Below are 25,123 nucleotides of genomic sequence, written 5' to 3'. Positions count from 1 at the left end.
TGGTGAATAGCACAGTGCGTAATGTTGGCAACACTGGAGTAGCTAAGCCTACAAGTAATTACTTGATTTGCAATTGTTTATTTCTTTATGTGCAAAAGCTGGAAAAATTCTGACATCCACAAAAGGATAAATGTTAATCTGCCCTGTGCCTTTGTACTAATTACCTTTCTTCCATGATTTCTCTAATAGCTGCCACATTAGGACCGGCTCCTAGATGGGTATAGAAAGGACCTTCATCTTTTTCAATAATTTGCTCTGTTTAAAACAAAATAAAGGTTATTACTTCGAAGCTTAATTCTTTAATGTAAAAAGTCATATTGCAAAGGTTACATCTAGCTTGTTAGAATACTGCTGTATGGGTCTGGGGTCAGAGTTTTCGAACACTTATGTCTAAAGCATGCCCACACAATTTGTACGAAACATGCAAAGCACGTGGCTAATCCTGTAAATAGCTGTGATACGGACTGTGTGCCTTTTGCTAGCACAAACAGTTGTTTCACAGCTCAGGCTCTACACTGAAATTCAAAAGGCATTTTCCTGTTATCACCGAACAATTGTTTCTCCTTCTCCCACTTCCTCCTCTCCCAGTATCTAGGAGGATAAATGGGATAACAATGGTAAATACTGACGTTAGTGAGCTGTATAGTACTTGTTTTTCAGCAGACATGTTACGTTGTAGGAACCTACAGCTTGAGAAAGTGGCCAGTAATGTTACATAGAGAATTTCTACTACCCACAGACTCTGTGAAATGAAAAAAGCAAGTTTGCTGAAAGAAATCCTGCACAAGGCTTAGTCAAAATGCTTGTACGCTAAGAATGTGGCCTCAGTTTTCTGTGTGTAGGTAGAACCATGTCAGCATTCACAATATATGCTATATGTTTGGTTTGATACTAGGAGGCAGGCTCCAGCAGTGAGAAAGAAACGGCCAGGCTCTGCTTGGGTTCAGGAGGAGATGGTGGAGCTGTGCTGACTTGTCTGAGGGCTGACTTTATGCTTTCTGCCATGCTAACTCCAAAGGCTGGATGAGGTGATGCTGCTCTTGACGTACAGCCTCCAGATTATCAAGGCGTGCTATAAACCTGAACATGTCAATGGGGGAATGGCTTAATTTAATCTTCCTAAGGTCAAGTATCGGTAGGAAAGAGCAATAAACCTTGTCGATTACACTGTGGCCCTGGGTTCTTCAAAGAGGACAGGAACTAAGTTTCATGCTCCTTTACTTCCTAGGGGGTCTGCTAAGACTGAAGAATTAAAATGCAAGTGGAGAATAAGCTCTTTTGCTTAGTTAGCGGTTGCAGTACTGGCTAAAAAAATAGTGAGAATAATGAAATGATTGCCATAAAAACTTGTGCCAACTACATTGGAGAAACTGTCTCAAGAAAAAAAAACCCAAACAACTTCAGTGTTTTCAAAAAACCTACATTTTGTAGGTTGTTTCTTATAAAACAACAAGGAACAGCAAGGAACTGTCTTCCAGTTTTCTTCCTAGGAGCTTTGGAAACCCACTACCTCATCTTTTTGTTCCCACGAATCAACTTTGAGACATAGCCCCAAGCGTTCGAAAAGGCAAAAAGGTCCATTTTGCAGCTTTGGAGAAACATTGGTTCAACTTTCCTCTTTTATAGGTGGTATGAAATCCCAGTAAGTGAAACTATAACATGGATTCTTATTTTATTCCAACATCCCCCCCCCCCCCCCCCCCCATTTTTGGCGCTGAACCTTTTGTCTCAGCCTGAATGGTTTATCCAGTAGAGTCTGAAAGTGCCTGTTAGACCTGGCTATGTACAGTGTCAGTGCTGTATGGACACTCGGGCTACGAGGCCATGCCTGTCGCTCTACTTTGCTTCCCTCTGCTCTATTCTTCCAGCTTTTGGAGATCGGGTATGCCGTGAAGAAACACTGAAGGTCCCCCTCACTGCTTTTTTGGCGCTGCTTGTGTAGCTTCTCTAAGAAACTGCCGATCTCTTTAGACTTGCAGGAGACAAGTGCGTGAAAGGGAGGATAAACTCTTGCAACAAGTAAGGAATAGTCTATCATTCCTTCTTTACTGAGGGAAACTTTAGCAATTTCATGTTAGAGCAAAAAATGGCATAAGGATCTCAAGTTTTGGACCCAGGACATATTTTATAAATGCTATATCTAACCTTGATGAATAAATTAGATTATAAAGTTATGACCTACTTTTTATCAGCATGTTGTCATTACATGTCTGCTGCTCAAGGAGAATGGATGTGAGGGAATACATTACTGGCCATAAGCATTCTGACTGAAAAAGCGAATAGGTAATTGCTTTATGAAATATTGAGAAAGGGCCTGTGTGTAGGGTTGGATAAGTGGAGTAGGCATAAGTGTATAAAATCGTAATTTTGTAAGTCTTTACTAATTACTGTTCCAAAAAAAACCAACCCAAAAAATCCTCCAACACAAACATCCAACTAACCCCGCAATCCCAACTTGAAGGCTCATTTCCTTCCTGTGAACTAGTACGGTTTTAGTACATCTCAGCACTTACCAACACAGCTGCAAGATGGGAAATCATACTGGGTTTTGGCAGGTGTGTCCAATAAATTTTTTACAGGAGTATCCAATAACTTGGAAGGTGAGTCTAAAAAATTATTGAGAACAGTTCCAGCTGTTCTTTTGGTCGGAGTTTTCTCAGCAGACGAGTTTGCTTGCTGATCTAAGATTGGGGTCTGAGTGTCAAAATCTGCAGCACTGGTATTTCTTGATAGGATGGTAATAGGGCCTGCTGTTTCAACCTTCACATGTTTAGGTGATTTGATAGTAAAAGTCTTGTGATCAAACAGTGATTTGACCTGTATCTGTTTTAGCTGCTGTTCCATTGTCTCGATGATGCTCTTTTGTTGCATGTTCTCACAGCCAAAGTGCTGATTCTCTTGTTTAATTGTTTTTTTCCACATTTTGTTTTCCAGCTGTCCAGCTGATGGACGCATGCAGACGTTAGACTTTGTGCCAGCCTCAATTTTTATAGGCTTGCGTGCTGCATTGGGACCAATCTCGGTTTTGGGTTGCTGGTATGCTTGTTGCTCCTGTTTTTGCAAGAGATGCCACCTTAGAGCAGCGTGCTTTTGAAAATCCTTAGGGGTTTGGGACTGCAAATGACAGCCTCTCTGGTCTTGGGAGTGTGGGGCAGTTTGCTGGCTGTGTGGTAAGTACCGCTGAGGAATCTGCGTAGCTTGTTGGCTCGGGAGATCTTGGTTCAGACTACCACCGTAGCATTGTGTTTGCTGGAGTGGTGGTAGCTGTATAACTGAAGTTTGTTGTGTCTGTTGCTCTTGTTCTTGAAAAGAGTGATTCACATCTTGCTTTGTGGTCAAGTTATTTGAAAAATACTGCACATGTTGCAAGTCCTGCATTTTGTTGGCTCCAAAGCATTCAATATTTGCGGTGTTTTCTTTCTTCTCAGAAATCAAGTGCACGTTGTTTGGGCAGGGATGCTGCAGACTAGCATTTGCTTTCTGAGTGTAAAGGGGAGCTTTGTTGTTCATGCTCTGTACCTGCTCTAGGCCTAGCTGAGGGTTATGCAGTGGGAATGCTGTTGATTTCATGTACTTATTCCCAGTTTGAAAACATTCATCTACTTTAAGCTGATTGAAGGATGTCCTGTCTAGCGGCTGCTCAGCATTGCTTTGGGAGTGGGAAATGGTTTGGGGCAGGTCTTTATTTTTCATCTGCAGAGCCTGTTGCTGGTTTGGGGTTAGCTGCGGACTGCACGGCAGTTGCACCTGCTGTGCCTGTTTTTGAAGCATCTGTTGCAAAATGTGTGAATGCAAGAATTGGTTGTTTTCCCCTGGCTGGGGATTCAAGTGCTGCTGTTTCAAGGGGGCCCCTAAAGGCTGTTCGGCTTGTTGTTCTGGTCTTTGCTGGAAATGGAGCTGCTGCGGAGGGTGTTGCTGCACTTGGGACTTGAGTAGGGAATCCATCTTCGTGAGCTGTGGCTGCGGTGAGTGTTTCTGGAACGGCAGCTGCTTGTCAGCTGTGGGATGCGGCTGCAGCTGGGAGGTCTCGCTTTTGTACAATGGCGGAATTTGTGCCTGTTGCATTATCTTCTGGCTCTGGGGCTGTCCTGAAGGCCCCTTTAATGCATCAGGACTTCCAGCATACTGCTTTGTATAGGCTGTTTCGGCTGTGTTTACCTGGAACTGAAGAATTGATCGCAATAATGCTTCGCTGGGCTTTTGGGAAGGCTCTCCCTGGCGGAACTGGGTGGAAACCAGTTCTATCCAGGCTGGTTTTGAATAATATTGAGCCTGTTGCACAGGCTCTTTCACTTGGTCCTTTTCTTTGTCCGGAGGAATCTCAGGTTCTCTCTGTCCTGGGAAATGCTGATAGTGTTGCTGCAACTCACCCTCACTTCCGCACACTTGCAGGTTTTGGAGGGGGGGCTCTGACGCCGGCGTCATTTCTTCTGGGTGCTGCTGAATTGAGGCGGCCACAGCAGCTTGCGGGTTGCTTTCACTGACATCTTGTTGTGACGTTTGTGCCTGCTGCGGAAGTCTCTGCTGAGGGTGAAGCTGTTGTTGGCTGAGGCTGGGACTTTCTGACATTGGTCCCTGCTGTTGCCCTTCATTCTTTACCTCCCCAGGAAGAGCTTCATCACATCTGTTGTCATAGGAATGGTGTCCTTCTCGCACCACAACGGACAGTGCACTGTTCTTTTTTGGAGCAGGAGGAGTGGAGGAATCTTTGTAAAACGTTGAGTTCTGTTTAAAGAAAGCACCATTTTTTTCTGCTTGCTCAGAAAACCTTTCCAGAGCGGCGCTCTGAGCTTGCAGGTTACTGCTGGAACTTAGAGAGAGGTCTTGGTTGGGAACCTGCCCTACACTTCCATGAACAGTACTGTTTCCTATGGGTAACTGGTGTGGATCATAGCCTGGAATCTGTTGCTGTAGCTGTAGTTCTGGTTTCTGAAGCGAACAGCTACCTGGCAATACAGGTGGTTTACTGGAGTCTTCTGTGTTGTAGACCTCAGTAACCACTACAGCTGGCACTTGAGGCAGCTCAGAGTTTGAGGTCTGTGGGGAAGTGATCTGCCCTGAGGTATGGGATGAATGCGTTGTCTCATAGGACAACTCATTAGTAGCCTGACTGGTAATGGCATTGATATGAGATGTGTTCTTCTGCATTGCTATGGAAACATGTTCTGGATAATATTGAGACAGTGTTTTCTCCAGGAGTTCACCACGCATGTTTTCCATGGAAGAGGCAGAAACTGTAGCACCATTAGGCATTGGCACTGCCTTGTTCTTAAGTAGTAAGACAATGTCCCCGTTGTGGCAACGAACATTCTCCTGCTCCTGCTTATCCTGAATCAGGAGGTCATGAGGGTTTTCTGAACCACCACTGTTGTATCTTGTAGACTGTATCAAATCTGAAGCTTCATTTTCTTGTCCTGTAAAACTCTCGGGTTTCTTCTCACTGTAACAATTGGAGACGCTTGGTTTTTCATTATTATTCTCTGGCTCAGCTTTTTCTCCGTTTACCTCTTTGTCTTGTTTCACTTTCTTGTTTTCATGAAGTCCATACAGAGAGGGCTCACTAAAAGTGCGTTTTATCCCACCATTTTGCATATATTTGGAATATACTTTCTTTTCTTGTAAAAGGTCAGGGCTAACGCGGTTGTTTGGACTTCCCTTCAGGTAGGGCACTCCATAGTTGCTTTTAATGAATAGCCGCTTGTGGTCTCCATTTACTTCAACTTCAGGCCTCTCTGTTGCTGGACTTCCATTCTGTAGCTTCACTGCAGAAGGCTCTGTCTGGCAAACGTGAGAAGATTGCGGTATTAGAAATGGACTCAATCTATTGCCGTCAACATGGTTGGTTCTGTCCTGTTCCATCTGGCCTGCTCCGGGGCCATCCACAAGGCTACCCTCCGAACGTATCTGAAAGAGAAAAGAAACGGGAGAGAATCCAAGTAAATTTTAGTTTCCCTTGATGGACAGCCAATTACTGACAATTCCTGCAGCATTCAAGCACCCATTGTCCTGACCAGCTCCCACACACATGAGCTTGCAGGCATACCTGAGGGGTGTTACACTATCATACCACATTTTGCAGCCCCATGTCTCCCTTCTTCTTGAAGGTTTGTTCTTCAAGATGAAAAGAGAGTGAAAATAGAGTGGTTCCTTACCCCCATTTAACACACAAGCAGATATTTTACCAAAAAAATCTCTCCTAATGGTGCCAACAATATTCTCTGCTTTTGAATGATTTGCATGGACTCCTCTGGCATCACTTCTCCTTGGTAAGGCAGAAAGTCATGCCAAAACCATGGTTCCCAGACTTGGTGCTAATCCTGTTATTTGACTAAGTGTGCCAAACCCTTTTGTGTGACTTGAAGGATTATTGCCACCAAGGTTGCCAATCAGAGGGGAAAAGCTCCTTTCTTTCTGTCTTCAGTTGCCTGACAAGGTCTTTTAAAACTGCCATTCCTAAAGACCACGCAAGTGGCACAATACACACGTGAGACAAAGCCACACTTGATTGCTGTCCATAGGAACTCTTACAGTTCATCAGCACCTTGGTAATGTCGGCAGAAACAAATCGAGAGATTTCTGAAAGTTTTGATGGAAGTGGTATTTTTTCAGGTATAAATATCCTTTCAAATTTACATATAGACATCAGGCATGGCTTAAACTATGCATCTGGGTTTTGAACTGAGCACCACAGCTGTGGAGCTGGGATTTTTTTTCTTCTTTGTTTGGATGGAAAATCCCATTTTCTCATATACTTTTTGTATTTTATTTATAAAATGTTTTTCATTGGATAAAAGTACTGACAATGTGCAGTGAACAAATTCCATATAATGACAAGCTAATCCTGTTCACATGGATCTTCCCAGGATTCACAATCCCAGTTAACATAGATAAAGCCCTTGTTTGACTCTGCTTGTAATTCATTCTTTGTTTGCTTTATAGTTCTCAACCAGTCACAAATGACAGAAGACAGACTGACAGAGGGTCTTACAGATGTGAGATTGCACAGAGAAAATTTGGACTCATGCATGTCTTTATCCTGAAGCTTTTATTTTTAGTTTGCATAAAGGGGAATCTCAAGGGTTGTCCATTGCCAGGTCATCCTTCGTTGGACTGCAAAGTCAGGAGAAGCACTACACATGGCTGGTATTACCACCACATAGGAAGAACTATTACACTGAAAAATTTCTCCCATCACGGTTGCTCTGCTTATGTATTTATCCTACACGAATATTTTTTTTTTTTTTTAAATGCTAAGGAACATCTAATTTATACAGTTTTCAGTGCAGTAGTGCCTTACTCAGTTGAGTAATATGATTCTAAAATGCTTTTAAAAGTAATATTAATTCATGAGATTCATTACATCCAGCAGAATCCCCTCTGCTTGCAGCTCTGATTTCAGTATCAGGACAATTCAAACATATATTTTGACTGGCAAGCACTTATATGATGACTTGTATCCACTCCCTCCTTATCCCAAACTTGGTTTTAGATTTACTTTTGACCTCCTTAAGTTTTTTCTTTTCTTTCTGTACTGAATTTATGTTTTGTATGACAGAAGTAGAGAAGTTCTCTCTGCAAGTAACGGTACTTAAAAAAAGAGGTTTTGAAGGCAAAGCTAAGAACAGGGAGATGGAAAAGAACATTTGTCCATCTTCCCTATTTTCTTGACAAGGTAAGGTAGGCTTCTTTCCTTCTAGATATATTTCAGTATATTTCCCAACCTAGCTTTAAAGTACCTCAAGACATGAGCCTTTGCAGCTTTCCCAGGGAGACGATATTCCACACTTAACACAAAGCAGCATGAAAAGAATTCCTTTGGTGTGTCATTCTAGGCCAGGTGGTGGAATGATGCTCCAAGAGTGTCTCAAAAATAAAACGTCAGCCTAATTTGGAAGCCATTCTTTGCCTTCACACCTTTCATACCTAGAAATCGCAGCTGAACCACAACTCAGACATGAGTGTGTGGGCTGCTGTATTTTGCAAGTATGAAATGAAATAAAAGGCACCGTAGTAATTAATACTGTGCTGTCAAGCTGCTTCTAAAATATTTATTTCTTTAAAGAAAGTTTTAGTCTGTGTGATTGAGCTGTGAGAAACTTCCTCTGGCCATCAAAGTCTGCCTTGCTGCTTGTGTTCTGGTGTACCATGTGGGTTGCAACTAAATTCCTTCTGAGAGTTCCCAGACAATCTTTCTTCTCAACTCCCTACTGATAGGTAAAAACACCTTTTTGTTTAGAAGTGCGGGCTGCCTGACTTCTCTAAACTTAGCTTGCAAACCCCTCAAAGGAGCACATCTGTGCTTCAGAAAAGAGTCGTGGGTTCATGCCGTCCTCAAAAACTGCAAGTTTATCTTCACTGTGTGACATAGGTTATTATTCATGGTACTCTCAGAGACCTCATGGTATGAGTGAACCAGTTCCCCCAATTTCTGATCACCTCCAGTGTAAAAGTCACTGGTGTTAGACATTGCAAAGGACATGGAAATAATCTGGCTCTTTAAAATACGAAGTTAATTCATCGATTAAAAGTGCCAGATTTGCATTCTTTGAAATGCATCTAGGATTGTAGTGACTTTGTGTTATACTTCTTTCTCTCTCTGTCTACACTCAGTTATTCACAATCCTCAAGTCACACCTGAGAACAAATCTTGCTCAAGCAGCTACAAATCACAGCAATTATTTGTAATTTAAAACTGGCAAAAGACAAATGGCAGGGATACCTTTATTACTGGTTTTAACTGGGACACCATGAACATATCCTTGATGCTACTACTAAGCAGAGCTGGCTGCACCTTACAAAGTCTCTGTGCTCTTCTTTATAATTGTTGTGGGTGAACTGTCTGCCTCTCAAAGTAAATCTGCCTTTCCCTAAGTGTAGCAGTTAGCCTTTTTTCTCTTTCCCATAACTGTATTTTATCCAGACTGTTTAGAAGCTCCACATATTTTTCTTCAGCTATAATTCATTAGAAATTCAAGTCACATCAGCAGCATCTGTGAAACAATTACTGCATCTAGGACTGACTCTGCAGTCTAATCCATCATAATTATGACTGGCCTCTTTGAAGATGCCATGATGCGTGACTTAAATATAGCACATTACTGTGCAAATGGATCAGCATCTCATCCCACCAATATGCATTCAAGTTATAATTCAGTCCACCACCGTTTGACTTTTTCAGATGCAATCAATGTATGTACATTTATTTCTTGCCACATATGGGGCACAAATTGGAAATCAGGTACTGAAAGAGTTTTTGAGATTTTTTTGTTTGTTTGTTTTATGGGCAAGTTTGGCATATTCTTGCCACCTCTATCAATACGGGAATACCAAAAGACTGTGGAAGGCGTTGTTATGAGTGCGACAAACATTTCCGTGGCAACAGAAGTACTCTTAATTATGTCATTTTCTTTCATGGAAGATCTTTCTTTACTTTTAGCCAGTTCTGGAGGGTCATACCTTATTTTATATAGCACCCGTAGCTGGGGAGTTTGTGAATGCAGAGCAGCTCAGATGAATGAATGGACAAATACACCCACTGCAGGGGAGTACAATCTTCTGCAAAGCTGGGCAAGATTCCCAGTACAAAAAGTAGCTGGGAGGATGCTGTGTTAGAGTACTCGTGGCCCTAAAAGGACCAAAAGGTGGCATGTCAGATGGGTTGTTTCCCCTTCTGGGGTTAGCTGGGATAGAAATATATCTCCTCAGAGGTTTTTCTCCCTGCCAGAAATATACCTCCTCAGATCATGACCTCAGCTGACTTGTGCTCAAGTGATTATCAGCATGAGACTCAAGAAAGCAGAAGTCAGATACTCGGGAACTTGTTGATGGCTCACTGGGTAGTTCCTGGAGTGCTGCCACAGCCTCCATCCTGCTGGCACCCTTCTGCCACCGCCAGATGACACAGAGGTCTAAATTGCTCCCAGACAAGAAAGCCCTGTAGTACTTTCTAGACACGTGAATTTACCTATATGTCTTGCCAAACTCCAGTTTGGTAGGTTGTACTTTCTGCTTACACACTCCTGCTCCTATCACCTGGGTACAGTAGTTGGCTTCACTTCTGGCTTAATTTGCCGTGTATTATTATGTGCTGTTGTGCAGTTACTTCTCTCCTCTGAAGCTCATGCTGCTGGCAAAGCGGTCTAAATCCTGAACTTCCAACAAGTGAAAAAGCTCCTAAAAGTGAAGGGTTTTTTCTTTTTTCCTATTTCAAGAATGAATGAAAATTTGAGAAAAGGCATGAGTAGACTTATTCCTAAGTAAGGACACTCGTACATGGCATTATCAGAAGGCTCAATTTCTGCACTAAACCCTTAAATGTTCTGGACCTGCATACATGCAAAATTGTTTCTGATTAACTCTGTCAAAGTTTTCTCTTTTTTAACTTTGGAACAAGACGTGTAAGCAGTTATAATGATGCTCAACACTGTGATTCATAGCTATGTGGTTATCATGGGATGTCATTTTACTGTGGCCTATCTAAGTAGCAGTTGCTTCAGCTGTGCCTTGGGTTAACACCTATAAGCAAGCTGCAAATGCCACTAGAGGAGAAAAGATGTGCAGTTAACTCAGATGTCTAATGGGTGATGTAACACATCAAAGCTCCTTATTACCATTATTGCTGGGATAAAATGTTGCACACATGAAAACTGTGGTATAGTTTAAGGATTTCCTATATGTTTTGCACTTAAGGTGCACTGTGTTTATACCCTGAGAAACCAAACAAGCTTCCACGTGGAAACTAATGGGAGAGGCAAGACCAGGACTACGCCTGCCCAGACTCTGGGTGGTTTGCCATTCACGGAACAGCTTCTTCCCAAGCTAGGGTTGCTGGTAGTTTGTAATAAATACAGTACCATCAGAAATCAAACCCTGTGTGGGCCTGTTGTTTAAATATGGGTTTAACATGTTTTTCTGAAGTCAAGGCACCCATGAGAGAGAATTTTAACCCTGTTGTCCAAAGCAGATTTGAAAGAGAGATTGCATTCATGCCCAAGGTGAACTGAGGCTCTGAACCCCACAACAAGCCCTAAGGATTTGCTCTGCTATCTACCAGCATCACTGCTGCCCTGCTGCAACTGTGGTAGCTGAGGAAAACACAGTGAAACTTCAAGGCAGATGTAAAGGAGGCCCCAGAAGGACAAGGACACTCTGTTGTTAGCTGGGCTCTATGGCTTACAATGGGGTCCTTTTGCACAGCATTCAGCTGTCTCTTCATTTGGATAGTATATTTATTCAGTGCATTAGCAATGCTTTGGAAAAAACTTGTGTAAGGATGCTGTGCCTTCTCTGTCCCTTGAAATTTTTAAGTTAAGGCTATATTTCTTTCTAAAATATAGATATTGCTTTCTCATTGTAGCTTTAAATAGCAGTGAAGGGGTTAATCTAGAAACTACTGGATGAGACTCTGTGACTGTATTCTGCAGGAGGTCATATTACATGAATATAATTGTCTTTGGCATTTAGATCTACGAATAATCTGTGTCAAACAAAAGAAAATGTGGGATGGCTAAATTTTGTTACCTAATTTATAGCTAATTTATCCTTAATTTACAGGGAAAGTGGTGACTAGCGAATATAGATATAAGCAGACATAAGGGAATGAAGAGCATGGGATTTGTGAAATATGAGGATTAATAATTCATTAAACCTTATCCAAGCCAGAAGCCTCATAATTCATGCATTTTTAAATCAACTAGTGCTAAACCCCCCTCAATTTATTGACACCAGTTCTTGCATTTCAGTGATGCAGTGATCTAATTGCAAAAGCTCTTGAATCAGTTTGATTTTTGACCTTAATACAGAGGGCAAGAGAGTAAAGCTAAACTGGTCTGCACAGTGATTTCCCCTTGCTACATTATATGACCATCAACAAGACTGGATACTGCATAGTATCTACCCAGACATGAAAAATTGCACTATTTTAACAATTGCATAAAATCCAGGGGAGCGAAAATTAAATGCCTCTACAATACGGGTGGAAAAAAACAATTACGTGAAGGAAATGAATTCAGGAATATAAAATGCGAGTAAATAGGAATTATAATGTCACATCACACAGCTCTCCAGTTCCTATTTTTTTGTGATTTATGTCCTATACAAACTTTGCACCTAATTGTACCATTTAGCACTTCTAACAGAAGAACACAACTCTTCAAGTCACTCGTAATGCCACAATCGTATGACTAGATTAGAAATCTTTCCCAAAAGGTTGAACTTTCAAACCAGGTTGGATTTAAGAGACAAAAGGACCTTCGCCCTGTAACAACGAGAACATTCAAGATGAGGTTGGCACCTATGCTTGTTCTTGCCGGTTGTAAGCTTGTTTCTGTGGTTTAGATTTGGAGTATGGTGGATCCAGGTGGTTTATACTGACAGGCCACTGCACAGAGCTATATTACTTCCCAAGTTAGCCTGTTTGACATTACCTTCGGTGTTGGTATGTTGACATACTTTAAGACAAGTATTGCTCAATTTCTCAAGCACCACTTTGGCTATTATACATCTCTCACAAATACAGGGAAGCTGAACTAAAACACCCTTTTGCCTTTGCTGTTTTTGAGAGTCATTGCAGTTGACAATTGTAATAGGAAGGCTGCGGGGATGGGAGTTACAGTGTTTAACCCTGGGGATGCTCAAATAAGTGTGCACCAAGTGAGATGCTTCTGTGCCTGGGTATAATGAGAAACTTCTCTTGTGTGCCTGTGAAGTTTGGACAGGCAAAATTGTCTCAAATTGTGACCCACACAGGGTATCGTTTGGGTAATCCACCAATGCCTGTGGATTCAACATCGCGGAACATGTTGGGGTAGGAAAACAGAACCAACTCTCTTTTTTTCTTCATCTCAGCTAGTTACCATGCTAGGTTAGGTGCGTTGAGCAAAGGCTGGCAAGGTAGGGTGGGCGGTGTTATCAGGTGCACAACTGGTGCTTAGACCTGCTTTTGATTTCTGGAGAAATGGTGTAATTTGAGGGATGATTTTCCTCTCAGTACTTCAGCTACCCCATGCGTCAAATGGTAATGACGATACTGGCCACTGATTAAAATCAGCTATCCGAGAGCAATAGCTAGCTGCTCATGCTATTCTGACCGAGCTCTCTAGTGCAGCGTGCCTCTGTGTGAACACGCCAGAATAAGCAAGCGTTGGTGGCTGAACTGTTCAAGACACACTTGATGTTATCAACCTGCTGTTTAGGGAAGGTTACCAAGAGGTCAGTGTCATCATTATCTTCCAGTTTCTATGATCTTTGTCCATCTGGCTTCAGACCTGGATATAGCACGGATTTCTTGGGTTGATGACTTCCTGACACCAGTCGAAGGTCGGTTATCCATGATGACTTCATCACAGCTGTCGGCAGAGTTAAGTAATTTGCTATTAAGTAGTACATCCTCCTTGAGAACTAGAAGCAGTGGAAGAGATTCTCTTGGCCCTCTTCACCCCATACTATAAAGAAGAAAGGGAGGACCCAAAGGAAGAACCACTTGCAAGCTACAGATTTCAGGGTTTCATCATGTTGGGACAGTAACTTTAGAAAACAGGAACAAAAATGGTCCTGTTTGGCACGTGGATGGAAGAACTGATAGAAGAGAGTAAAATATTGTGGGTTGCGGCGTCCTCAGAAAGCCTATTTACACAGCTCTGTTTTCCATTATCCTTTGAACTCCAAATAGGAAATCCTGTTGGCCTTCCAGTTCTGATGAACACAGAATTTTGGATGAAGTGCAGTTTTTTTACATTTCTCCAAAAGTTGAAGGTGAAGGTTATACTGAGAGGAGAGTGGGGAGAATGCAGAGACAAGGGTTGATGACTCCAAGGATTACTCTGACTGTTGCTCCCACATGCCCAGATGATAAAGCACAGCGTTCAGCCCCTTCACGGGCCTCACTATGGTAGCCTTTACACCCCTATACACATTCCTCCTCTGTTTTTCTCATGCCTCTGCCACACCTAGGCTGGGATGCTGTGGTGAACTCAATTTTCAGCTACTATTCTTGGCTGATGAGAAATGAGAGGCAGCACAGAGACAGCTTCCATGCTACACAGCGTGTGCTGTGCACGCCGGCGTACCGGAGGGGCAGGTGCTGGGGATCCCTGCCAGGGGCGGTGAGCCATGAGATACCCGTGTGTCTGTACGCAAGATGCTGCGTGCCACTGCAGCTTTTGCGTGGTTTCCTACATCCTTCTGGGGATTTACTTCCAGATGGTGAAGTTGGAGGAGTTGAGCCAAAACAAGGGTACTTGCTTTGGAAAGATCTTGTGCTGTTTTAATTGTTGCATGATTTGATTTAAAAATGTGTTTTTCATGCCCATTTGTGATTTTTTTTTTCTTCCTTCCAGTTTGTGCCTTCCATGACTTACAAACCAAACCAATAGCTCATAAACACCTGGGAAAAATAGGTTTGTCAGGGGCCTGAGGAGGTGAGTGCCCTGTTCCTCTGCTCCAGGGCAGCACCAGCCAGACCTGTGCCAGTCCACTCCAACCTGTTTTCAAAGGTCTCTAATGATGAGGGTTGCATAATAACCCACAGTTACATGCAGTGCTTCATTAACCTTACATATTAGAAAGCTTCTACCATTTAAAACATAACCCTAGATCGTCTCTTCCCATCTACCACAGACTCGCAGAGCAGTTTTTTTCTTCTGTGCTATGGCTTCTTTCTCTCCGTGTAACTGAAGACTGTTATTAATGCTCCCCTCTTAGACAGAATAAACAACCCAGTTCATGACATCTGATCTGCTCCCCGGGTGGATCTATATCCATACCATTTGTTCCCTGACCAGATGCACGGAGGTCACAAAGCAAATGCAACAGTCTGTTCTTTGGAGACCGTATGCACATACCACATTCTGCTGGATTTTCCATGAGTTCAGATGTTTGATATACAAGCAGCTATAATATCTGCCTATATAATATTTCAAATACCTGTATGAATTAACTTGGCTTTCTCCCCAGTAACTAAAATCAGTTTTATTCCCTCAGCGTGAGAGGGACTGAATAAATCGCATTGAAATCAACAGAACAGGCTCATTACTTCTAGCAGAGCTTTATAGAGGAGGTTGTTTCCTTAAAACCTGACTTCAGTATGTTTAAGTCTGTGAGCTACTGGCACAAACATCTCTTCTGACTTCCACTGTTGCTGAGGCACCACAGAAGATAAGAATCTAATGCATTTTTAGAGGTCTATTAGAAGATGCTCCCTAGAGCTACAGTTGCCATTCAGCTTCTTTCTGCATTCGTGTGTGGTCTTCAGGAGCAGTTTTCATGTGGGTTATTGCAATCTACATGCAACAATGGCATGGATTATCGTACTGAAATCTACGTCTGAGAAAATAGTTACAACTGACTCTCCAGATGTACAAGAGATGAAAGACAACGTGTTTTTGATGACCAGAGCCAGCTGACGACCTAAGAGCAGTCGAGATCTAACCTTGATAAAAGCACAACTCTGGGACACAAACAAAACGTGGGAGCCGGCACTGCCTTGCCACAGTTCTGAGCACACAAGAGAGCTTGGCACAGGTACTGTTGCCATCCCCTTCAGTTTTAGGTTGGAGTTGAAGATGTGGGACTACATTTTCAGTTTGAATACTCAACATACGAGCTTGGAAAGAACTTGGTTATTGACTAATCATAGATAAAATGGCCCAGGGCCCAAACAAATTGTAAATCAAGAGACGCCCACTTCACATCATGCCAGTGTTTATCAAGGAGTTACAGCCTAGCTTCTTAAGGTTCTTAAGCTTCTTAAGATATTCTGTAGTTACCATCTTGGCTACAGACATTTTCCCCCCTTTCTAATTCTAGCTTTTTATTACTTGGCAAGAGAGATTTTAGCTTTTTCTTCAGAAGGCCACTATTAATCCTGTTCTGAGGATCAATGGATGGGCTGCAGTTCATGCTTCCACACAACTGAGGCCATTTCTGAGTTCCTTCTTGTTACATCCTCGCTTACACAGAACGCGGTTTTTACTATAGCCATTTAAAACTTAACATTTAATGGGCAGTATATGGGGAATTTTATGTATTTTGTGGCAAGAAACATTTAGTTAGAGAGCTACTAGAGAAAAAAGCTTATTACAGGGAGACAGGCGTTTGCCTTTCTGTGGAATCTCCCTCTGGTGTTTCAGGGAAACTGGAAACCAGTAAAAAATCTAGATTTTGTGAACAGGATGTTTGTTTTAAAACACAGATCTAACGTGAATGTTTCTGCCTTTAACCAAATTACAAGACTGGATAAAAACTTGGGATTGCTGTGCTGAGAAAGGGTTGGGATTCCAGAACGAGCTGGCATTCCTGCTTTCCTTTCATTTCCAATAATTCAAAGCACATTCTTTCTCCTGTTTAAATTTTCCTCTTTATGGCGAGATGCAACATGAAGAGACAGAAAATTCACTGCCGCCAAGCTAAAAGAGGGGGAAAAAACTGGCAGATTGTGTTTTAACTCTCGCTAAGACTTTCAGACTCCCGCAGCTGACACTTGGAAGAGCAGTATTTGAGCAGTCCTGAAAGGAACTGCAACACTCCTCTCTCTGTCCTTCCTTTTCAAATATTTTCAAAGCTTTGAAAACAGTCGGTTGTTCTTCGTTCTGGCAACTCGCCATTTGCTGCCGGCTCACATCAGTTCATAGTCTTCCGAGGTATCCAGTGGCCCACATGGATTTGCAAGAGTTTGCAGCTCTAATGAAAGACCTTTGATATTTTGGGATATTTAAAAGACATACAGAAATGGGTGAGTTAAAAGAGCTGTTGTCAGTTCCCGCAAAGCCCACTTCATATTCTCAGTCACGAGATACCATTTCACTAATTGATTACTGTTTGTCCATAACATAGTCATACTCTTAGTGCACAAAGCAGCAGTGTGGATGAAAAGCTCGCCATTGTAAAGTACACACTCAACTGGACTTAAAAAGCTGGGAACTATAGACAAATCTAAGATATGGGACTACTTTGAATGAAACTCATAAATCATAGCTGAGGCTTTTTTCAGCTTAAGTAAATAACTTTACTACAGATAGTGAAAATTAATGGAAGCATTTTAAATGCCTCTCTTCACTCTTCCTTGGAAGGGTGGCAGGTGAGCTCTCCTTGAAAAGGGTCAGGTGACTTTTTGTTATTTAAATCCACACCTCCAGCAATGAGGACCTGATCCTGCAAGTCCTGCAGAACTGCTCCTAGCTGGCAAGGTTATGCGAAGTGTTTGCCAGGCTAGTCCTTTAGCCAGAAGTCTAATAGCTGCAGTGGTCTTGAGCTCAGGAATGCAGGTGAAGGGATGAACGCCTTGCATTGTGCTGGTTGAGTTCCCGTAAGCTTATGTGCATCCTTGTACCTGAAGTGTGATTGCGCAGCACAGTCGCTGCTTTTCTTGCCAACACAAACCTTTGCTCCCTCCCTCTTCCACCCCAACCCCTCCCCCAAAACACATCAGGGAGAGAACAAGGTTGGGGGCAAATCAAGGATGACAGGCATTAAGCTCTGACATGTGCAACTGGTTTTGCTCAGAAGAAAACGCAACGCAGTCTGCACTTGGTGGTATTACTTCTATACAGCCTGTGGGGGCAATGAACCAATGTACCGCTGCTTTTCCTTAAAAAAAAAGGTGGGGAGGGCAGGTAGGGAGAAGAGAGGAGACAGCTATCAGGATACTAAATGTCTAATGCAGTCATTTAAGCTAACATGCATGCCACTGCGGAATGCATATAAGGACACTTTATTTTTGGTTTGTTAACAATTTGAGGGTCAGCCAGGTTGATTATGAGAAAATGAGCTAATAATTTTACTGTGGGAAAGGTGGGCAACAATGATGAATGGCAAAGTTTATCTGCTCATTATACTCCACAGCAAAAGCAACCCTTCCTAACAGCCTCATCTAGCTCACAAAAGCTTGCATGTAATTGATGCGTAATAAATCAGAAGCATGCCTCAGCTCCCCAAACCAAAATGATCTTAAAAGTTTATATTAGGTATTGGTGATTAAGCAAACATCCTGAAAAGTAAGTTGCACCTAAAATTAGAACTAAAAATGAGATGGGCAGAAAAAAATATTCTGGAGTACCTGCAGTTAACCTTTAAAAAAGCATGTGGAGGACTAAAGCAAATCAGGTGAGCACTAGAGACTGGATATGTGTTCCCATACTGCTGTGCATCAACTCTGCAGCATGCCATGTCCTTCAGAGGAATTATGGCATGAAGCTGTTTAGAGTCTATGTTCAGGGTGCTGATGCCTCCCAGCCCATCCTGTTTCCTACCTTCTCCCTTTGGTACCGTTAAGGTCCTTTCACTGGCTGGTCCCAACAAAACCATGCTCCTGTCTTCAAGGGGAGGGGTCAGCCTGGCATGTGGGCCCAGGGCACGCAAGTGATACAGGATATGTGTCTGTACCGCCCCGCAGGGCCCTAGTCCCATCCTGGAAACCAATGGGTATCCCAGCAGCTCCCGACCTCCCCCCCGGCTGAGGTCCCTGCCCCAGCCCTTGTTCCCAGAGGTGTGGAGGCAGGGATGTCTTCAGAGCTTTCAGAAGGTTATGACAGATGACTTGTACGATCAGGACGCTGGCTACTCTGATGTTAAATATTTATTTGCTCTTTTTCCTCATGTCCCACTTCCTCATAGACCGCAATACAACCAGGCAGCACAGTCTTACTCTTCCTTCAGTTTTTCTGGCTTCATTGAAAAACTTCAATGTCTTAAAAACAGCTGCTACTACTTAATGATCTTTTGGTAACTAAGGCTGATTTCTTTTGTTATGCTCTCTGAAGATTAAATTTTGCTCTGGACTCTATTGCCTGAAGGATGCTATTGTAAAAGAAGATACTCAGAAATCAGCAAAAAGATGTTAAAGCTAAAACAGAAAACCCAAACGCTTAACTCTAGCAGTGCTGCTGCCAATGAGTTTGAGAAAATATCCTGAGATTATGCTAAAACCAGTCTGGTATTGTGGGCTGATGGCTGAGGAACTGCTTTCTAACAATGTACACAGCCTTGCAAAAGAATAAAACCTCCATGATATAAGAGATGCTTCTTTGATGTTAGGTTTTAAATCCTGATTTGATCAAACAGGCTATCATGCAAATAACTAGATGCTAGTAGAGCATTGCTATTGCTTTGGATTGTGAGGAGGGAAATACAAAGCTCAAGGATTTACAGTCCCTTTTACAAGAGACCCATTGGGGAGAGTCTGCATGTCCCGAATACTGAAAAGCTCAATCAGGATTACAAAGGAAATTGCTATAAAAGATTAAAATATGCGGTCAGCAGTAATAACTCTCCCTCTGTTTGTTGTCTCAGATTGTATTTGTGTTGGAGGAAAGATTGGTGTACTTCAGATAGCAGCAAGGAAGAGAGAGAGAGAGACGATTCGAGAGAGATTTTTCCATGACAAGGTTAACAAGAGGAAGTGGATGGGCATGGGGGAATGTGCTCCACAGAGCTGCAGGAAGCTGAAGTTGGAGGAAGGCAGCACAGCAACTGGAGACAGAGCTGAAGACTTTGATGAGTACAAACACTGACAGTAGTTTTTGGAGATGAAATTACCTAGGATTGCCAACTGACCCAGTCTTCAAGTCTCCCCTTGCTGGGATGCTCCTGCGGCACCCGCCAGGGTTTGCCTGTTCCCCCAGGGACTGGCAGGCAGTGACCTTCATTGGGTGTTTATTACAGAAGGCGAATTACCATAGTGATTCAAGGGCCCAAAAAGGCAGGAGAATCAAGCTAATTCCTCCAGATATGGCTGATGAGAAAAGCCTTCCTTCTTAATTGAAAGTTTAAGCTCATGTTTTGCAACTATGGCACTCGTTTCCAAGTAACTAAAATAACTTTGATTCAAATCTGTCTATAGGAACTTGCTCACATGACCCTTTTTATCTCCCAGTGCAGAGCAACTCTGTATGTTTCCCTGATCCTGCCGACTTCCTCTGAAATCCTCTCCTCCCATCTAGCCTGATACCAGGAGACATGCTCATTTGACCTGAGCTACCAACTGTGGGATTTAAGCAGCCACTTCTTTGAGGCTAACTGTCTCTGGAGAGCCATCCTACTCCCGCAGCAAGCAGTGGGTTACTGAACGATACTGGGGCTTGCACGTGACACCACTTAGCCTTCCTTTGATGTTCCAGCTGATACAGGGCATCAGCCTTCACCAGTTATTCTGCTCATACAGGTCGCAACTGCAGATACAGATTCACAAGGAATTACAGTAACCAATATGTAACAATGTACAAAATTTAGGAAACACATTTTGTAAGCACTTCTTTAAGTACTCGCTGTTACCTCTTTCTGTTAAAGGTATAGATACATATTTATAGTATACAGAACCAGATTATTTAAGGCAAGTACTGCCAACATTATCTTTTAAGAACAGATTTGCATTTCACACACAAAGACGTGAGGATGGTAACTAGTGCACATGTTATGGTGAACAGTAACTCTCCCTGAAGGATTCAGGGTGGCCAGACTGCCACCACATCCCAGACTGACATGGCTGGGAAACCCCAGCACCTTTTCCATCCCTGGGGAATGCAGCTTGCAAAATGCTATTCCCACCTTTGGCTCCCCATTGGGCACCTGGCAGGCACTGTGTGTCTATGCACAGTTCTTTGTTTGAATACTTAGGAGACTTAGGACCTAACGTGAGAAGTGGGAGGCTGTGCATCTGCCTGTTCAAATCACAGCTTGTGTGTCTGTAAAACAGTGGCCACAGGCCATGGGCCATGTACAGCTTGGCATGGCAAAGTGTAGAGCACATAGTACAGGATATAGGGTGTGTTTTTCTGACCAGAAGTTCAGGGATGAACTATTCATAGACATTGTAAAAGAAATAGCTATACTTTTAAGTTTTAAATGAACTTTGTTGACTTGAGATGTAGTGGGTTTTCAATAAGGAGACTGAAAAGAGGAGCAGCCATAACATCTGTTGTTAATGTTTGTACTCATTTGTGGCCTTATCATCATTTAGATTCAGTTTTAGGTACAACTACTTAAACAAGTGCAAAGTGATTTGCTACTTTATTTACACTTTCATTTACATGTACTATACGTGGAAAAGAGGACCATAAACTTTTGCATCCATTACAATGGACAGGAAAACTGGCATTGACTGGACCAGAGACCAGATTTTACACAGAAACATTAGGGACTCTAGTAACTTATAGGTGCTACTTTCAATAACAGGAAAAGTAGTCAGTGGTGGTATTTTTTATATTGGTCATGCCCCAGTAACTCCCACAGTGCTCTTCTTTTGTAATACTGAATCTTTTATTGCTTGACAATGTTTATTTGCATTCTTTGTATTTTTTGCTTGAAGGGAAACTCTTCTGTGAGTCTTTTTTAAAAAAAAAAAAACAACAAAAAACCACACACAAAACCCCAACCACTTTAATTTCTGTATTTCTCATCTTCTCAAAGGGAAAAAATAGATTTATAATATCTGAATGAAGAAAAGAAGATGGATAATATTAAGTACCTGACACCTCCAGAGAGCAAAGATCATCAGCTTTCTCTTTCAGTGTTACAGTTAGAAAGTGTATTTGACAAAGTTATGCTGTCAAATAGATCATCTGCTGGGAAGATTTACACAGTTCTCTCACTTGTTATCTTTTAGTCATGACACAAAGCTTAGTTAAAGTCAAGTCACCACAGATGACAAACGAGAAACTGTGTTTCTTCACTTAAAATCTTAAAATGCACAAAGTAGTTGCATTAGAGTTTCCTGCCCCGTACAATGTTGCTCCTGAATGCATATTCCAAGATCCCATCAACTGTGTTGCTGCATTTTTGCTCAGGACAATTTAGCATCTGAGCATTTGAGTCAAAGCCCAGGGAAGTCAAAATGACACTGCAAGGTCTTAGATAAGAGAGATATTCCTAAAAGACACCCCATACCCAGAAAGGTTTGTATTTTCATATCCCATATGACTTTGGTCCATGGTCAGTGTCTGTCTTACAAGCGGAATTGCAAAATGCTTTCTGGCGGGAAACTGAATCAGTAATGGATGGGCAGAAATCTCTTTCCTTCCTCAGAAAGAAAGTCCTCACAGTTGGTTGTTTTTATTGTTTTCATTTCAACATTGGCTGTATTTGAGAGCTGCTGAGGAAGGAAGAAAATCTAGGCAAATCTCATGCTTATACTTTTTGTCCTAGAGAAAAATTTCTACATTCTTTTTTCTTTTATTCTTCCCAATTTTAGAACAGCTAAGATTTTTCTTGGCTATCTTTAGGTGTGAGGGAAAGGGATTACTTCTTAGCTTTAAATGGCATTTTAGCAATCCAGAAAAACAACCCTCTGTCATAATGAAGAGCAGTATCTTCACCTTGTAGCAGGTGATAAAAGTGGCATAGCAAGATTACTGTTTTTGCAAGGGTAAACTCTAGTTCTGCAGTTCAGACATAAAATAGGAATCTTTCTAGATTAGGAGAAAAAGGAGTTACAGATGTGCATAATCCTTGTCACAGTTGACTTTTTCTCTCCTTGAGCTTATGGGTGTTTTCTCAAGAAGTAGAAATTCTTGTTCTTGCTGTGCGTGGAGGCAATAAGGAGAGTATCACAGGGGGAGGCAGTTGTGTTTTCCTAACAGGTAAATTACTGTTTAAGGAGGGAGGGAAAGAACAGGCAGAAACTGCTTGGGGGGGATGTTTTGCCCAGGGTAAGGAGAAAATATATAGTATCACAGCTGAGATCAGCTACACTGAAAAGACTGTAAGAAAATGAGATGGAGAGAGAGTGGGGGGGATCCAAAGTTTGTAGAAGAAAAATGCAGCCACCAGAGATCAGCATTCAGATTTGAAACTCCTGTTTTTTTAGAGAAAGAAAGAATGGGATGAGGGTTTTTTAATCATTATCTGATGAAATGTTTATTTAACAGAGAAGAAAAATGCAAATACAGGAAATCTTCTATGCCTGGGTTAAGAAAACCCTAAGAGTCACTAACGCATTGAATAAATCCTGTTTTAGGCAGGTAATGACTTGAAACTCCTCGCTGAAAACAAAGGTGGTTCACAATGATGCGTGACAGATGCAGAAGCAATGTGACTGTGAGATGGCACAGTTATTCCAGTTTCAGGGACGATGGGAGTTTATCTAAGGATAAAGGAGGGAGGGATTCCCTGTGCAAGGTCAGTGTCAGGGAGAGATCTAGGGGGAGACCAGCTGTCTGTACTTACTAACCTCTAATCCAGGAGGATGGCTTTGTTGTGCTGCTCCAATACAGAACAGGTTAGATTGAATGCCAAGGAGGTACTGGCCATCTAGGAAGTCATCTTCTGTTTCACTGATGTTGGTTCTTGTTGTTTTGTTTTGTTTTCCCCTCTCTTTGTATGTAAAACAAGTGTTCAAGGAGTTCCTGACCAGAGATCACCCTGCCCCTCTCTAATAGCGGCATTGCGAGCAATGTGGCTGCTGCTGGCCGAAGGGCTTGACAGCACTTCACAAAAAGCCCCGATAGTACATAAATTCAGATCTTCACCAGATAGATAATTTTATGTGGTCTGCAGAAGAATAGGCCTTTGTCAGAATGAGATGATAGCTGACTTTGTTTGGGAGGGGGAGGGGAGGGAGGAGGGAGTTTTCTCAATTTCTGTGTATTTCTATTCAGCTGCTGCAGAAACATCCCCATCTGCTTTGAATCTACATTCTAATTCCAAACCCTAGCAAGAAATGAAGCAAGCTGGCTTGGTCTGCCTGGCAAAGTACACACACAGCAAGTTGCTGAGCTGAAAGCTGTTCCAAAATCCAGGAATGTAACAAACTTAAAAGCCAAGTTACCTGGCTTTGGGCTCTGTTTAACTGTATGATGATGATAATCAGAAAATGAATTTCATCAGTCTGTCCTTTAAATGTTGTTACTTACTCAAGAGTATGTGCTTTCTTTGCTATCTGCTCTGTCAGGACAATTTGGTATAAGAAAGTGACACGGTAAATAAGAAAACCCAAACCCACTTCATTTCTCTGGTGAAAGCAGGCAATGAGGCTTTCCCTGCTCTCCTGCCTGATTAATGGATCATGAAACAGAGGGTCCAAATTAAATTGTTGATTACCCTCATTTATAACACCTATATCTGAATTCATGTAGTATGACATGATTTTTGCCACTAACAGTACAATCTTGCGTATTTTATATATATATATATATATATATATGAATGCTCAAGGGCTTATTTTAGCTTTATGACCTGCACAGTTTGAGTTTTTGCTTGCCTTTCCTAGTGCAGGAAATTTTATCCCTAACTGTCAACAGGTGTCAGAAACAGAAGCAGCTGGAGCCAGAGCTGAACAACATTTCTGTTCTGATCTGATAAACTTGCAAATTAACCACATGTAACTTCTGTTATGGACGCCCAGCAAATGCTAATCGTGATGCAGACCCTAAGTTAATTTCTGTGCCTGTTTCACAAGCTGTAACAGGGGATAGTGAGTGATATACAGACTAACTCGTAGGCTGATAAGAAGCAGAATTGCCTCTTAAGTTGCTCCCGGCTGAAAGGAATCATAGAACTGCAAGTTACTTGCATCACATTCTAGAAAGAGTATAATTTAAGGGAATTTTTTTTGTGATGGAAAGAAAATGGACAAGCAAAACTGTTGAAGCAAACTTAAGCTGCTGTGAGAAAAGGCAGAAAAGGAGAAGAGGGTTTACTGTGAGCTGAAAGGAAAAAGAATTGAAAGATGCCCATTCAAATGCTTCATCTGCCTGCTAATTTTAATTAAGACTCCTCCTTTGTAACTATGCCACAGAGCCAGAGTCTTAAAAAAAAAAAAAGTTGTCACTAGGCGGATTTCTGAGTCTCCTGATTGAATCATCATTTTAATCTCTTCGTTGCCACCCCCCTCTCCTGAGCAGAAGCTACCGGCTGCATTATCTGACAATTAACATGCTGAGAAATGCTACTGTACTGCTCAGGAGTTTCAGCAATGCAAAACACTGTTTTGCTGTGTGACAAAAATGCCAAACCCTTTAAATATCCTGTGTGGTAAAATATCCTGTGTTTTCTGAAGCCTGGATGCACACCTTGTTTTCACCAGGAAAAAATATTCTTCATGAACTTTTTCTGAAGAAAAAAATTTTCCTCTCCTGCAGTTCTTCTCTCCCCTCCCCTCCCCCCATATCCCCTCCAAGTTTGGAGAACTTGATAA

The 25,123-nt window shown here is 42.1% G+C and overlaps 1 protein-coding gene across 1 annotated transcript in view; it reads right to left on the bottom strand.

The window, feature by feature from the left end:
• Positions 1-25,123, bottom strand: part of TET2 (tet methylcytosine dioxygenase 2) — a 75,545-nt gene that overhangs the window by 19,372 nt on the left and 31,050 nt on the right. Inside the window, exons 2-3 of the mRNA XM_030019199.2 lie at positions 2,514-5,904; positions 165-255 (exon numbers count right to left, since the gene is read on the bottom strand). Coding sequence (XP_029875059.1) covers positions 165-255; positions 2,514-5,904 — 3,482 coding nt within the window. The remainder of the gene's footprint in view (positions 1-164; positions 256-2,513; positions 5,905-25,123) is intronic.

The sequence above is a fragment of the Aquila chrysaetos genome, chromosome 1, assembly GCF_900496995.4.
Source record: "Aquila chrysaetos chrysaetos chromosome 1, bAquChr1.4, whole genome shotgun sequence".
Taxonomy (NCBI): Eukaryota; Metazoa; Chordata; class Aves; order Accipitriformes; family Accipitridae; genus Aquila; species Aquila chrysaetos.
Note: the sequence above shows the minus strand (reverse complement) of the source record. Positions and strands in the feature narration are given on the sequence as shown.